The 17,659-nt window shown below is 34.8% G+C and overlaps 1 protein-coding gene across 1 annotated transcript in view; it reads left to right on the plus strand.

The window, feature by feature from the left end:
• LOC134695539 (uncharacterized) overlaps positions 1-17,659 on the plus strand; it is a 41,317-nt gene that overhangs the window by 18,789 nt on the left and 4,869 nt on the right. The window contains exon 2 of the mRNA XM_063556826.1: positions 4,777-5,022. Coding sequence (XP_063412896.1) covers positions 4,777-5,022 — 246 coding nt within the window. The remainder of the gene's footprint in view (positions 1-4,776; positions 5,023-17,659) is intronic.

The raw sequence follows: 17,659 nt of genomic DNA on the forward strand, positions 1-17,659 counted from the left end.
ATTCAAAATGTTACCAACTTCTTAAATCAGTGTAGAGGTTAAACTTATCATATAACTTTTCCGTTTTTACAGGAAAATGATATGATTTTGTCTGAGATTTTATGCATTAAAAATTCCCAATTGGGATAAAAAATTCCCAAGTTTTTGTTCAAGGGACCCATTTAAAAACACCTGGAATCATCCCTGCTCCCATATGAAATTTATCATGTTAGTCTAAGGGAGATAACTTTAATTTTCCTAATATTATGGAGTTCGCTAAGTGCCCCGACTATATATAGAGGAAACATCCCTCTGGAAACTCTACTCTGCTTTCAAAGGTTATACATTTTTAAAATGAGTATTAATCAAACAGAGCTTTAGCGTCCCTCAATAGACAAGGCTCCGTGTTGAAGGCCGTACATTGACCTATAATGGTTTTCCTTTTTTAAAATTGTTATATGGATGGAGAGTTGTCTCATTGGCACTCACACCACATCTTCCTATATTTATAACGGTTTACTTTTTTTTACACATTCTGACTTCGAGGGAGATTTGTCTCACTATCACTAACACTTATATCTATTGTACAGTTATATATCTATATCTAAAGGACTTGTAAAACTGTATATATAAGTATAACAGAAAGAATACAAATTTTCCGTATATTACATTACATTATATATGTCACATATCAACCACTTAAGTTGTACTTGCTTTCGAAATGACAGATTACAAGATAATTGCGCCCTACAAGTGTATAAGAATATACAAAATGTAATATCTGTGTAATCATATCAATCAATTCAGAGTCGGCTCCGAACTCTACCAAATGACAACAAATGGAATAATTTAGTGTGTACACGTTATCTGAGAATCCGGAAGATATATAGTATGCGTAAAGATTTATCAAAAGTATTATGATAGGCGTCTTAAAGTTTTCAAAACATTTCATGCTTGTCTAGTTCTACATTTCAATCATATCAAAAACTTGTAAAGATAAAAATTCCAGGCTAGCCAAGTTCTACATTTCAGATTCGTTATACATAGAAGCGGTAAGACATGTTTAACGAAATAAACAAAACATAAAAGAATAAAATATGAGATGATGTAATTTAATACTCGAGAGTTCGGGCATGATACTCGAGCGTACTCGAGTACACGGTCTGGATACCCGAGAACACTCGAGCACTTGGTCATGATACTGGTAACTGCTCAAGAACTCTGTCATGAATCATGATACATGACTACGCGAGAACTCGGTAATGATACTTGCGATTACTCGAATACTCGGTCATGATACTCGTGACTTCTCGCGTACTTCGTCCTTACTGACAAATACTCAAGTACTCGGTCATGATACTCGCGACTACATGAGTAATCTGTCAGGATAATCGAGAACTCAATCAGGATACCCAACAGCACTCCAGTGCCGGGTGATGGTACTCATGACTACTTGAAAACTCGATCATGATACTTGTTAGTACTCGAGTACCCGGTCATGATATTCTTGACTTCTTGGGCACTCGGTCAAGATACTCGAGTGCTCGGTCATAATACTCAGGAGTACCCGAGTACTCAGTCATAATAATTGCAAGTACTCGAGTACTCGGATAAATATGTGAAAAGTGATAATTTGTGTTGGTTTGGATAATTTGGTTATTACCTTTCACAAACCTAAAAATAACATGACGACAGCGTTTGACATCTTTACCAAAAACCTTGAATTAATCTTATAATGGTTCAACGTATTACCTGGTACTTTTGATAACTAATTACTTAAGGTTTGAAACTGCTCGGTGTTTCCCTGAAGATATATATAATAAGTTCTTTATCTGATTACCGTGCACATTTAAGTGTTGACAAATTACAAATTAATCTGTAAAAGAAATTCAACCAAAAAAGGTTCGATCCGTACAAAGCAAAATAACACACCAAATTACCGAACTCCGTGGAAATTCACAATGAAAAGACTGTTACAGTAGTAAAATTGTAGAAATTAAAAAATCAAACCAATCTAATGGATAACAACTGTCACATTCCTTTTTTTTTGGTACAGGCATTTTATTATGTAGAATATAATATATCTTTTGTTATATCCTCTTAATCGGATTACCGTTCAAATGAATAAAATTCGAAACCGACAAATAACAGAGGAAGCCGTAAAATATAATCAACAAAATAAGGTTCGATCCGTAAAATATAATTATTTTGAAAACGAAATAAAAGCAGACAGAAATTGATCTAAGAATGATCAGTTGCAAGCTCTTATTTTTGCTAATTGATTCGGATGTAATACCATGTTCAAATATATACAGTTCATTGTAAAAGAAAAAATGCAGTCTATTTTCTTTTAATTCGTTTATGAAATAATTAGAAAGGTCGTTTTTAACATTCTAATTGGTAATACAATATGTCGGTCATGTCATCTGCTCTTAAGTCAGGTTGTTGTCTCTTTAACATATTCCCAATTTCCATTCTCAATGTTACTACTTAGCCACTGGTGTTTAACTGATAATCGTAACTCGAATTACGACGATCATAATATGGCGACGGGAGGAATCGGTAAAATCTTATCAGCTATTTTTCTCAAATGAAGCATGATGTTATAAACCTCTCATTTGTGTAAAAGAGTGTATGAGAACTAAAAGTGTACTCCAGTACTCGTTGCAATACCTCATTTATTTTATCAGCAATCAAAGACGGGCTTCAAAGTTATTGTGAAACTACCTATTCTAGAGGTGGCGTGAATCAGATGTGGATACTCAAAAATTCCAAAGATCTTTTAGAGTACATACAATCTAACTCTATTTATCTTGTAACATTATTAAAACATTTGACTTTTCTACTCTTTACACAAGTAATCCACATTCCAAACTAAAAGACAAATTGAAATAGTTGGTATTGCTATGCTTCATAAAAAAGAATAGCCAACGGAGATACAAGTATCTTGTCTTAGGGAGGGATAAATCCTACTTTGTAAAGGATTACTCTGATTCAAACAAAAAATTCTCTGAAACCGATATTATCAAGATGCTTGATTTCCTGATTGACAACATATTTGTTACGTTCGGAGGACGTGTTTTTCAACAGACTGTCGGCATTCCAATGGGAACAAACTGTGCCCCTCTACATGTCGACTTGTTTCTTTATTATTTTGAGGCTGACTTCATGCAGGAACTTCTTATAGGAAGAAAGATAAGAAGTTAGCAATATCCTTTAACTCTACTTTCCACTACATGTATATAGATGATGTTCTTTCACTAAATAATTCAAAATTTGGTGACTATGTGGAACGCATCTATCCCATCGAACTAGAGATAATGGATACTACAGATACAGTTAAGTCGGCTTTATATCTTGACTTACATTTATAAATTGACAATGAGGGTTTTTTGTAAACAAAACTTTACGCCAAAAGAGCGAGTTCAGCTTTCCAATTGGGAATTTTCCATTTCTAAGTAGCAACATTCCAGCAGCACCTGCATACAGGGTATACATCTCCCAATTGATACGATATTCCCGTGCTTGCATTTCCCATCATGATTGTCTTGATAGAGGGTTGCTGCTCACAAGGAAGCTATTAAACCAAGAGTTCCAAATAGTGAAGTTGAGATCATCCCTTCGTAAATTTTGCGGACGCCATCACGAGTTGGTTGACCGTTATAGAATAACCGTTTCAAAAATGATATCGGATATGTTCCTTACTTCGTAACTACAATACCCTTCCCTTTCATGAATGTGACCTACCGAATTAGAATTCCTACGTTAGGAAGCTTTGATAATAGTAGGGCGACTCACATTTTTATTATATTTAAAACAAAGAGCATCGGAAAAACTTTGTTTGTCAAAGTATACTAAAATCTTTCTGAAGAAATACAATGAAATTTATACCAATGATCCGCATTAACATGAATCTGTCGACTTTATTTTTGTTGTCATCTGAAAAGTCTAAATGTTAACGTTAACGTTTTCGTTTTTTTAACATCTAACAGGGTTTAGGTCAAAAAGTTGCTCTTGATGGGTCCATTAAATTTATTTTTAACATCTAACAGGTTTAATACATTACGTTAATACTGTAGATGTATCCTTCATTTACTTTTAACATCTGACAGGTTTAAGACATAACGTTATTACTCTAGATGTATCCTTCATGTTCTTTTATCATCTAACAGGATTAAGACAAACCATCCATTGCTCTTGATAGATCCTTATTTTTCATTCAACATCTAACAGGTTTTAGAAAAAGGCTGCTCTTGATTAATCCTTCATTTTCTTTTAACATCTGACAGGTTTAAGACAAAACGTTCCTCTTGATTAATCCTTCATTTTCTTTTATCCTCTAACAGGTTTAAGACAACCACTGCTCTTAAAAGTTACTTAATTTTCAATTTACATCTAACAGGTTTCAGAAAAAACGCTGCTTTTGATTAATCCTTCATTTTTTTAACATCTGACAGGTTTAAGAAAACGTTGCTCTTAATTAATCCTTCATTTTTTTTAACATCTGACAGGTTTAAGACAAAACGTTGCTCTTGATTAATCCTTCGTTTTTTCAACATCTGACAGGTTTAAGACAAAACCTTGTTTTTGATTAATCCTTAATTATGTCAACATCTGACAGGCTTAAGACAAACTAACCATTGCTCTTGATAGATCCTTATTTTTCATTAAACATCAAACATGTTTAAGAAAAAAACCCGCTGCTTTTGGTTAATACTTCATATTTTCAATATCTGACAGGTTTAAGAAAAAATGCTGCTCTTGATTAATGCCTCATATTTTTTTAATATCTGACAGGTGTAAGACAAAACGTTGCTCTTAATAAAGAGAGTAGACAGAGCACAACATACCATGATAGAAACTTAACAGGGATAGCCGCTCTTGCTAATGATGGTGACACATATCAACATTATGAAATTACCAATGTGAAAGTATTTTGCAGCCATACTTTGGTAAATCAACAGGAACAGTGGTGGGCAGTTGATCTTGGTCAGACGTATAACATCAACAGTGTGACCATCTATAACAGAATAGACCATAAACGTAAATATGATACATTTCACTATAAGCAAGAATGTGTCCCAAGTACACGAATGACCCACTCGGACTATCATTATCTATGGTCAGTAGACCGTGAAATTGGGGTTAAAACTTTATTTGACATAAAAATTAGAAAGATCATATCATAGGGAACATGTTTACTAAGTTTGAAGTCGATTTGACTTCCACTTCACTAACAACTACCTTGACCAAAAACTTTAACGTGAAGCGGAAATAGACGGACGAACGAACGGACGCACAGACCAGAAAACATACTGCCCCTCTAATGTCGTAGATGGGGCATTAAAAGAAGATGTGATATTATTAACAATGATTTAACTTTCAACAAGAGACTAAAATGATACAGAAAATTACGGCCTTCAACAATGAGTAAATACTGTATAGTCACATATAACAGGCAAAGAACTCAAAAATGTAAAAACATTCAAACTGGAAAACTATCGGCAAAATCAAAGTACACACATATGAATGACTAGCTAGAATTGATTAGAAATAACGAGATATCTTAAGTTTGCTAATTCACCAGGCAATTTTTTATATACAAACAAAAACATAATACAATTGAGAATGGCAATATGAAATATATCAAAGACACAACAGCTCGACCAAAGAGCAGACAACAACCATATGCCACTAATGGGTCTACGATGCAGCGAGAAACTCCCGCACTCAGAGGCGTGCTTCAGCTGGCCCCAAAACAACATGTATGCAAGTTCAGTGATAATGGACGTCAAACTAAATTCCGAAAGATTCTTACACAAGAAACTAAAATTAAGAATTATACACGAATACCAAAATTCAGAGTCTCCTGACTTTGAACAGGCGCAAAAATGCAGCCGGGTTAAAAATGTTTTTTGAGATTTCAACCTCCCAAACATACTTCTAGCCAATGTAGAAAAAACACAAGAATACACAGAAACTTATTTAAATCGTCTGTTCAAATAAAACAGAAAATTTAACCGAGTTTCTTTTATTCTATATAAAAAAAAAGACAAAAATACTGAACTCCATGGAAAATTCAAACCCAGAAGTCCCTTATCAAATGGCAAAATCAAAAGCTGAAAAACAGCAAACAAATGGATAACAACGGTCATATTCCTAAATTAGTACAGGCATTTTCTTATCTTGAAAATAGTGAATTAAAATGAAATGCTATGATAGCTAGCTAAACCTCTCACTTGTATGACAGTTGCATCAAATTCCAATATATTGACACAATGAGTGAACAACACACACATATTATTGGTAAACATGTAAATAATACAGCAGTCAACAATGTGGTATGATCCTAAAACCACCTTACAAACATGTAACAAAGAAGCACACAAATGGCATACAGACCAAGCATATTAGCATATAGACTGTCCCTTTGGTATCTTTCAGTAAAAATCCGATATCAATAAATATTGAAATTTTGAAAAAAATCTTATGACGAATTTAGGTCAGGATGTCGATATCAATATTTGATAAAAGAGGATAAAAACATATTTATTGCACAAAAATATCTGAAAGTCAACAAAAGCTTAATGAATAGAAAATCACTTTTTGAAACATCACAACTATAAATTCTTACGTTTGCAAAAATATTAAAAAAATCGTCTTGATCTTTTTATTACATCTTTTCATTTAAAAGTAGAAACACATTTTTATAACCATTGTTTGATGAAGATTTATGTATTTTTTTAATCGTACTATGACTCCATTAAGCCCTTTTAAAAGCTTTTTTTATTTGTTTGAGCATAATTATTATTTAAAATTATTTTTTGGTTCTTATTGCATTATAATTCATTAACATTTTATTGTTATTGATAATCTCATCTAATATTTAAAAGCGTACACCAACACTTTGTGATTGGTTAAATACGTTTTAAACAATTGAAATTAAACCAATTACATAATATTATTTTCATTTTGGTGTACGAACAATGAGACTACCCATAGTCCTCTAGTTTCAAATATTACGCTCAATTATATGACAACAAAATTGTAAGTCAATCCAATGTGCAAAATTTGCACTATATGATCACGAATTGATTTAATCATTCATTTAACTATCGAGAAAACTTTATTATAAACTAAGTCTGTGTTTATAATATATTCTAAAATTGGAATACACATCTGCATTCTGTCTAAAGAAACTCGTTTGGTGACTCATAAAAGACGTCACAAGCTCAATACATAACGATTCAAAATAAAACCTTTTTTTTGTGTTTTGTTTTCGGTACCATTTTAATAAGGCAATGTCGACCTGAGATATTTGTTGTAATATGTCTACACTTTGTTTTCGGTACCATTTTAATTAGGCAATGTTGACCTGTGATAGTTGTTGTAATATGTCTACACCCCGACATCAAATAAGTCAAGTATTTGTACATGGCGACGTTTTTCTGGAAAGCGACTCAGATTCACCAAATTCTTAAAATTATTGTTTGTTCACTTTACTATTTAATATTAGGTTCCTGTGATTAATTTAAATTGTTCAATTCTTAAACTTATTTTAAAACATGGTTTCGAAAATGTTCAATTGTTATTTTTAATGCAATTATTTAATAAAGAAAAATGATATGACGTTTAGAAATATTTTTTCTTATCAATTTCAGGATCTATATGCTCTTATTAAACTCCAGTGTGGTCCTTTGTGCACTTTTCTAACTCCGTTGTGGTCCTTTTAGCAGTTATAAAATTCCAATATGGTTCTTTGTGCTGTTATAAAACTCTAGTGTGGTCCTTTGAGCTGTTATTAAAATCTAGTGTGGTCCTTTGGGATGTTATTAAACTCTATTGTGGTCTTTTGTGCTGTTATAAAACTCTAGCGTGGTCCATTGTGCTGTTATTAAACTCTTGTGTGGTACATTGTGATGTTATAAAACTCAAGTGTGGTCTTTTGTGCTGTTATTTAACTCTAGTGTGGTCCTTTGTGCTGTAATAAAACTATACTGTGGTCCCTTGTGATGTTATAAAACTCTTGTGTGGTCCTTTGTGCTGTTATAAAACTCTTGTGGGGTCATTTGTGCTGTTAATAAACTCTAGTGTGGTCCTTTATGCTGTTTTAAAACTCTTGTGTGGTCCTTTGTGATGTTAATAAACTCTAGTGTGGTACTTTGTGCTGTTATACAACTCTTGTGTGGTCCTTTGTGTTGTTTATAAACTCTAGTGTGTTCCTTTGTGTTGTTTTAAAACTCTTGTGTGGTCCTTTGTGCTGTTATAAAACTCTAGTGGTCCTTTGTGCTGTTATAAAACTCTAGTGTGGTCCTTTGTGCTGTTATACAACTCTTGTGTGATCCTTTGTGCTGCTATAAAACTCTTTTGTGGTCCTTTGTGATGTTATAAAACTCTAGTGTGGTCCTTTGTGCTGTTATAAAACTCTTGTATGGTCCTTTGTGCTGTTATAAAACTATTGTGTGGTCCTTTGTGCTGATATAAAACTCTTGTGGGGTCCTTTGTCTTGTTTGTTAACTATAGTGTGGTCCTTTGTGCTCTTTTAAAACTCGTGTGTGGTCCTTTGTGATGTTATAAAACTCTAGTTTGGTCCTTTGTGCTGATATCAAACTCAAGTGTGGTAATTTGATATGTTATAAAACTCTAGTGTGGTCTTTTGTGCTATTATAAAACTCTAGGGTGGTCGTTTGTGCTGTTGTAAAACTCTAGTGTGGTCATTTGTGGTATTATAAAACTCTAGCGTGGTCCTTTGTGCTGTTATAAAACTCTTGTATGGTCCTTTATGCTGTTATAAAACTCTTGTGTGGTCCTTCGTGCTCTTATAAAACTATTGTGTGGGTCTTTGTGCTGTTTGTAAACTCTAGTGTGGTCCTTTGTGCTGTTTAAAATCTCTTGTGTGGTCCTTTGTGCTGTTATTAAACGCAAGTGTGGTTATTTGAGATGTTATAAAACTCTAGCGTTGTCCTTTGAGCTGTTATTAAAATCTAGTGTGGTCCTTTGGGATGTTATTAAACTCTATTGTGGTCTTTTGTGCTGTTATAAAACTCTAGCGTGGTCAATTGTGCTGTTATTAAACTCTTGTGTGGTACATTGGGATGTTATAAAACTATAGTGTGGTCTTTTGTGCTGTTATTTAACTCTAGTGTGGTCCTTTGTGCTGTAATAAAACTATACTGTGGTCCCTTGTGATGTTATAAAACTCTTGTGTGGTCCTTTGTGCTGTTATAAAACTCTTGTGGGGTCATTTGTGCTGTTAATAAACTCTAGTGTAGTCCTTTATGCTGTTTTAAAACTCTTGTGTGGTCCTTTGTGATGTTATTAAACTCTAGTGTGGTACTTTGTGCTGTTATACAACTCTTGTGTGGTCCTTTGTGCTGTTTATAAACTCTAGTGTTGTCCTTTGTGCTGTTTTAAAACTCTTGTGTGGTCCTTTGTGCTGTTATAAAACTCTAGTGGTCCTTTGTGCTGTTATAAAACTCTAGTGTGGTCCTTTGTGCTGTTATACAACTCTTGTGTGATCCTTTGTGCTGCTATAAAACTCTTGTGTGGTCCTTTGTGATGTTATAAAACTCTAGTGTGGTCCTTTGTGCTGTTATAAAACTCTTGTATGGTCCTTTGTGCTGTTATAAAACTCTTGTGTGGTCCTTTGTGCTGATATAAAACTCTTGTGTGGTCTTTTGTCTTGTTTGTTAACTCTAGTTTGGTCCTGTGTGCTCTTTTAAAACTCGTGTGTGGTCCTTTGTGATGTTATAAAACTCTAGTGTGGTCCTTTGTGCTGATATCAAACTCAAGTGTGGTTATTTGATATGTTATAAAACTCTAGTGTGGTCTTTTGTGCTATTATAAAACTCTAGGGTGGTCGTTTGTGCTGTTATAAAACTCTAGTGTGGTCATTTGTGGTATTATAAAACTCTAGCGTGGTCCTTTGTGCTGTTATAAAACTCTTGTATGGTCCTTTATGCTGTTATAAAACTCTTGTGTGGTCCTTCGTGCTCTTATAAAACTATTGTGTGGGTCTTTGTGCTGTTTGTAAACTCTAGTGTGGTCCTTTGTTCTGTTTTAAAACTCTTGTTTGGTCCTTTGTGCTGTTATCAAACTCAAGTGTGGTTATTTGAGATGTTATAAAACTCTAGCGTTGTCCTTTAAGTGTGCTGTTTATAAACTCTTGTGTGGTCCTTTGTGCTGTTATAAATGTCTAGTGTGGTCCTTTGTGCTGTTATGAAACTCTAGCGTGGTCCTTTGTGATGTTAAAAAACTGTAGTGTGGTCCTTTTTGCTGTTATAAAACTCTAGTGTGGTCCTTTATGCTGTTATAAAACTCTAGTGTGGACCATTGATTTGTTATAAAACTGAAGCGTGGTCCTTTGTGCTGTAATTAACTCAGGTGTGGTCCTTTGTGCTGTTAATAAACTCTAATGTGGTCCTCTGTGATGTTATAAATCTCTAGTGTGGTCCTTTATGCTCTCTTTAACTCTAGTTTTGTCTTTTGTACTGTTATAAAACTTCTAGCGTGGTCCTTTTTGCTGTTATTAAACACTAGTGTGTTCTTTTGTGTTGTTATTAAACTCTAGTGTGGTCCTTTGTGCTGTTATAAAACTCTAGTGTGGTCCTTTGTGCTGTTATGAAACTATAGCGTGGTCCTTTGTGATGTTATAAAACTGTAGTGTGGTCCTTTTTGCTGTTATAAAACTCCAGTGTGGTCCTTCATGCTGTTATAAAATTCTAACGTGGACCATTGATTTGTTATAAAACTGTAGCGTGGTCCTTTGTGCTGTTTGTAAACTCTAGTGTGGTCCTTTGTGCTGTTTTAAAACTCTTGTGTGGTCCTTTGTGATGTTATAAAACTCTAGTGTGGTCCTTTGTGCTGTTATAAAACTCTAGTGTGGTCCTTTGTGCTGTAATTTAACTCTAGTTTGGTCCTTTGTGATGTTATAAAACTCTAGTGTGGCCGTTTGAGATGTTATAAAACTCTAGTGTGGTCCTTTGTGCTGCTATCAAACTCTAGCGTGGTCCTTAATTGTGCAGTTATTAAAATCTAGTGTGGTCCTCTGTTATGTTATAAAACTTTCGTGTGGTCCTTCGTGCTCTAATTAAACACTAGTGTGGTCTTTTGTAATGTTATAAAACTTTGGCGTGGTCCTTTTTGCTATTATTAAACACTAGTGTGTTCTTTTGTGTTGTTATTAAACTCTAGTGTGGTTCTTTTTGCTGTTATAAAACTCTAGCGTTATCCTTTATGCTGTTATAAAACTCTTGTGTGGTCCTTCGTGCTCTTATAAAACTATTGTGTGGGTCTTTGTGCTGTTTGTAAACTCTAGTGTGGTCCTTTGTTCTGTTTTAAAACTCTTGTTTGGTCCTTTGTGCTGTTATCAAACTCAAGTGTGGTTATTTGAGATGTTATAAAACTCTAGCGTTGTCCTTTAAGTGTGCTGTTTATAAACTCTTGTGTGGTCCTTTGTGCTGTTATAAATGTCTAGTGTGGTCCTTTGTGCTGTTATGAAACTCTAGCGTGGTCCTTTGTGATGTTAAAAAACTGTAGTGTGGTCCTTTTTGCTGTTATAAAACTCTAGTGTGGTCCTTTATGCTGTTATAAAACTCTAGTGTGGACCATTGATTTGTTATAAAACTGAAGCGTGGTCCTTTGTGCTGTAATTAACTCAGGTGTGGTCCTTTGTGCTGTTAATAAACTCTAATGTGGTCCTCTGTGATGTTATAAATCTCTAGTGTGGTCCTTTATGCTCTCTTTAACTCTAGTTTTGTCTTTTGTACTGTTATAAAACTTCTAGCGTGGTCCTTTTTGCTGTTATTAAACACTAGTGTGTTCTTTTGTGTTGTTATTAAACTCTAGTGTGGTCCTTTGTGCTGTTATAAAACTCTAGTGTGGTCCTTTGTGCTGTTATGAAACTATAGCGTGGTCCTTTGTGATGTTATAAAACTGTAGTGTGGTCCTTTTTGCTGTTATAAAACTCCAGTGTGGTCCTTCATGCTGTTATAAAATTCTAACGTGGACCATTGATTTGTTATAAAACTGTAGCGTGGTCCTTTGTGCTGTTTGTAAACTCTAGTGTGGTCCTTTGTGCTGTTTTAAAACTCTTGTGTGGTCCTTTGTGATGTTATAAAACTCTAGTGTGGTCCTTTGTGCTGTTATAAAACTCTAGTGTGGTCCTTTGTGCTGTAATTTAACTCTAGTTTGGTCCTTTGTGATGTTATAAAACTCTAGTGTGGCCGTTTGAGATGTTATAAAACTCTAGTGTGGTCCTTTGTGCTGCTATCAAACTCTAGCGTGGTCCTTAATTGTGCAGTTATTAAAATCTAGTGTGGTCCTCTGTTATGTTATAAAACTTTCGTGTGGTCCTTCGTGCTCTAATTAAACACTAGTGTGGTCTTTTGTAATGTTATAAAACTTTGGCGTGGTCCTTTTTGCTATTATTAAACACTAGTGTGTTCTTTTGTGTTGTTATTAAACTCTAGTGTGGTTCTTTTTGCTGTTATAAAACTCTAGCGTTATCCTTTGTGCTGTTATAAAACTCTACTGTGGTCCTTTATGCTGTTATAAAATTCTAGCGTGGTCCATGGATTTGTTATAAAACTGTAGCGTGGTCCTTTGTGCTGTAATAAACTCAAGTGTGGTCTTTTGTGCTATTATTAAACTGTTGTGTGGTCCTTTGTGCTGTTATTAAACTCTAGTGTGGTCCTTGGTGCTGTTATAAAACTCAAGTGTGGTCTGTTGTGCTGTTATTTAACTTTAGTGTGGTCCTTTGAGATGATATAAAACTCTAGTGTGGTCCTTTGTGCTGTTATCAAACTCTAGCGTGGTTCTTTAATTGTGCAGTTATTAAACTCTAGTTTGGTCCTTTGTGCTGTTATGAAACTCTAGCGTGGTCCTTTGTGATGTTATAAAACTGTAGTGTGGTTCTTTTTGCTGTTATAAAACTCTAGTGTGGTCCTTTATGCTGTTATAAAATTCTAACGTGGACCATTGATTTGTTATAAAACTGAAGCGTGGTCCTTTGTGTTGTAATTAACTCAGGTGTGGTCCTTTGTGCTGTTATCAAACTCTAGTGTGGTCCTCTGTGATGTTATAAAACTCTAGTGTAGTCCTTTGTGCTCTCTTTGACTCTAGTTTTGTCTTTTGTACAGTTATAAAACTGTAGCGTGGTCCTTTTTGCTCTGATTAAACACTAGTGTGTTCTTTTGTGTTGTTATTAAACTCTAGCATGGTCCTTTGTGATGTTATAAAACTCTAGTGTGGTCCTTTGTGCTGTTATGAAACTCTAGCGTGGTCCTTTGTGATGTTATAAAACTGTAGTGTGGTTCTTTTTGCTGTTATAAAACTCTAGTGTGGTCCTTTATGCTGTTATAAAATTCTAACGTGGACCATTGATTTGTTATAAAACTGAAGCGTGGTATTTTGTGTTGTAATTAACTCAGGTGTGGTCCTTTGTGCTGTTATCAAACTCTAGTGTGGTCCTCTGTGATGTTATAAAACTCTAGTGTAGTCCTTTGTGCTCTCTTTGACTCTAGTTTTTTGTCTTTTGTACAGTTATAAAACTCTAGCGTGGTCCTTTTTGCTCTTATTAAACACTAGTGTGTTCCTTTGTGTTGTTATTAAACTCTAGTGTGGTCCTTTGTGCTGTTATAAAACTCTAGTGTGGTCCTTTGTGCTGTTATGAAACTCTAGCGTGGTCCTTTGTGATGTTATAAAACTGTAGTGTGGTCCTTTTTGCTGTTATAAAACTCTAGTGTGGTCCTTTATGCTGTTATAAAATTCTAACGTGGACCATTGATTTGTTATAAAACTGAAGCGTGGTCCTTTGTGCTGTAATTAACTCAGGTGTGGTCCTTTGTGCTGTTATTAAACTCTAGTGTGGTCCTCTGTGATGTTATAAAACTCTAGTGTGGTCCTTTATGCTCTCTTAAACTCTAGTTTTGTCTTTTGTACTGTTATAAAACTCTAGCGTGGTCCTTTTTGCTGTTATTATACACTAGTGTGTTCCTTTGTGTTGTTATTAAACTCTAGTGTGGTCCTTTGTGCTGTTATAAAACTCTAATGTGATCCTTTGTGATGTTATAAAACTGTAGTGTTGTCCTTTTTGCTGTTATAAAACTCCAGTGTGGTCCTTTATGCTGTTATAAAATTCTAATGTGGACCATTGATTTGTTATAAAACTGTAGCGTGGTCCTTTGTGCTGTTTGTAAACTCTAGTTTTGTCCTTTGTGCTGTTATAAAACTCTTGTATGGTCCTTTATGCTGTTATTAAACTCTAGTGTGGTCCTTCGTGCTGTTATAAAACTCTTGTGTGGTCCTTTGTGCTGTTTGTAAACTCTAGTGTGGTCCTTTATGCTGTTATAAAATTCTAACGTGGACCATTGATTTGTTATAAAACTGAAGCGTGGTCCTTTGTGTTGTAATTAACTCAGGTGTGGTCCTTTGTGCTGTTATCAAACTCTAGTGTGGTCCTCTGTGATGTTATAAAACTCTAGTGTAGTCCTTTGTGCTCTCTTTGACTCTAGTTTTGTCTTTTGTACAGTTATAAAACTGTAGCGTGGTCCTTTTTGCTCTGATTAAACACTAGTGTGTTCTTTTGTGTTGTTATTAAACTCTAGCGTGGTCCTTTGTGATGTTATAAAACTCTAGTGTGGTCCTTTGTGCTGTTATGAAACTCAAGCGTGGTCCTTTGTGATGTTATAAAACTGTAGTGTGGTTCTTTTTGCTGTTATAAAACTCTAGTGTGGTCCTTTATGCTGTTATAAAATTCTAACGTGGACCATTGATTTGTTATAAAACTGAAGCGTGGTATTTTGTGTTGTAATTAACTCAGGTGTGGTCCTTTGTGCTGTTATCAAACTCTAGTGTGGTCCTCTGTGATGTTATAAAACTCTAGTGTAGTCCTTTGTGCTTTCTTTGACTCTAGTTTTTTGTCTTTTGTACAGTTATAAAACTCTAGCGTGGTCCTTTTTGCTCTTATTAAACACTAGTGTGTTCCTTTGTGTTGTTATTAAACTCTAGTGTGGTCCTTTGTGCTGTTATGAAACTCTAGCGTGGTCCTTTGTGATGTTATAAAACTGTAGTGTGGTTCTTTTTGCTGTTATAAAACTCTAGTGTGGTCCTTTATGCTGTTATAAAATTCTAACGTGGACCATTGATTTGTTATAAAACTGAAGCGTGGTATTTTGTGTTGTAATTAACTCAGGTGTGGTCCTTTGTGCTGTTATCAAACTCTAGTGTGGTCCTCTGTGATGTTATAAAACTCTAGTGTAGTCCTTTGTGCTCTCTTTGACTCTAGTTTTTTGTCTTTTGTACAGTTATAAAACTCTAGCGTGGTCCTTTTTGCTCTTATTAAACACTAGTGTGTTCCTTTGTGTTGTTATTAAACTCTAGTGTGGTCCTTTGTGCTGTTATAAAACTCTAGTGTGGTCCTTTGTGCTGTTATGAAACTCTAGCGTGGTCCTTTGTGATGTTATAAAACTGTAGTGTGGTCCTTTTTGCTGTTATAAAACTCTAGTGTGGTCCTTTATGCTGTTATAAAATTCTAACGTGGACCATTGATTTGTTATAAAACTGAAGCGTGGTCCTTTGTGCTGTAATTAACTCAGGTGTGGTCCTTTGTGCTGTTATTAAACTCTAGTGTGGTCCTCTGTGATGTTATAAAACTCTAGTGTGGTCCTTTATGCTCTCTTAAACTCTAGTTTTGTCTTTTGTACTGTTATAAAACTCTAGCGTGGTCCTTTTTGCTGTTATTATACACTAGTGTGTTCCTTTGTGTTGTTATTAAACTCTAGTGTGGTCCTTTGTGCTGTTATAAAACTCTAATGTGATCCTTTGTGATGTTATAAAACTGTAGTGTTGTCCTTTTTGCTGTTATAAAACTCCAGTGTGGTCCTTTATGCTGTTATAAAATTCTAATGTGGACCATTGATTTGTTATAAAACTGTAGCGTGGTCCTTTGTGCTGTTTGTAAACTCTAGTTTTGTCCTTTGTGCTGTTATAAAACTCTTGTATGGTCCTTTATGCTGTTATTAAACTCTAGTGTGGTCCTTCGTGCTGTTATAAAACTCTTGTGTGGTCCTTTGTGCTGTTTGTAAACTCTAGTGTGGTCCTTTATGCTGTTATAAAATTCTAACGTGGACCATTGATTTGTTATAAAACTGAAGCGTGGTCCTTTGTGTTGTAATTAACTCAGGTGTGGTCCTTTGTGCTGTTATCAAACTCTAGTGTGGTCCTCTGTGATGTTATAAAACTCTAGTGTAGTCCTTTGTGCTCTCTTTGACTCTAGTTTTGTCTTTTGTACAGTTATAAAACTGTAGCGTGGGCCTTTTTGCTCTGATTAAACACTAGTGTGTTCTTTTGTGTTGTTATTAAACTCTAGCGTGGTCCTTTGTGATGTTATAAAACTCTAGTGTGGTCCTTTGTGCTGTTATGAAACTCAAGCGTGGTCCTTTGTGATGTTATAAAACTGTAGTGTGGTTCTTTTTGCTGTTATAAAACTCTAGTGTGGTCCTTTATGCTGTTATAAAATTCTAACGTGGACCATTGATTTGTTATAAAACTGAAGCGTGGTATTTTGTGTTGTAATTAACTCAGGTGTGGTCCTTTGTGCTGTTATCAAACTCTAGTGTGGTCCTCTGTGATGTTATAAAACTCTAGTGTAGTCCTTTGTGCTTTCTTTGACTCTAGTTTTTTGTCTTTTGTACAGTTATAAAACTCTAGCGTGGTCCTTTTTGCTCTTATTAAACACTAGTGTGTTCCTTTGTGTTGTTATTAAACTCTAGTGTGGTCCTTTGTGCTGTTATAAAACTCTAGTGTGGTCCTTTGTGCTGTTATGAAACTCAAGCGTGGTCCTTTGTGATGTTATAAAACTGTAGTGTGGTCCTTTTTGCTGTTATAAAACTCTAGTGTGGTCCTTTATGCTGTTATAAAATTCTAACGTGGACCATTGATTTGTTATAAAACTGAAGCGTGGTCCTTTGTGCTGTAATTAACTCAGGTTTGGTCCTTTGTGCTGTTATTAAACTCTTGTGTGGTCCTCTGTGATGTTATAAAACTCTAGTGTGGTCCTTTATGCTCTCTTAAACTCTAGTTTTGTCTTTTGTACTGTTATAAAACTCTAGCGTGGTCCTTTTTGCTGTTATTATACACTAGTGTGTTCCTTTGTGTTGTTATTTAACTCTAGTGTGGTCCTTTGTGCTGTTATAAAACTCTAATGTGATCCTTTTTGATGTTATAAAACTGTAGTGTTGTCCTTTTTGCTGTTATAAAATTGCAGTGTGGTCCTTTATGCTGTTATAAAATTCTAATGTGGACCATTGATTTGTTATAAAACTGTAGCGTGGTCCTTTGTGCTGTTTGTAAACTCTAGTGTGGTCCTTTGTGCTGTTATAAAACTCTTGTATGGTCTTTTATGCTGTTATTAAACTCTTGTGTGGTCCTTCGTGCTGTTATAAAACTATTGTGTGGTCCTTTGTTCTGTTTGTAAACTCAAGTGTGGTCCTTTGTGCTGTTTAAAAACTCTTGTGTGGTCCTTTGTGATGTTATAAAACTCTAGTGTGGTCCTTTGTGCTGTTAAACAACTCTTGTGTGATCCTTGGTGCTGTTAAAAAACTCTTGTGTGGTCCTGCGTGCTGTTATAAAATTATTGTGTGATCCTTTGTGCTGTTTGTTAACTCTAGTGTGGTCCTTT

The sequence above is a fragment of the Mytilus trossulus genome, chromosome 13 (assembly GCF_036588685.1).
Source record: "Mytilus trossulus isolate FHL-02 chromosome 13, PNRI_Mtr1.1.1.hap1, whole genome shotgun sequence".
Classification (NCBI taxonomy): domain Eukaryota; kingdom Metazoa; phylum Mollusca; class Bivalvia; order Mytilida; family Mytilidae; genus Mytilus; species Mytilus trossulus.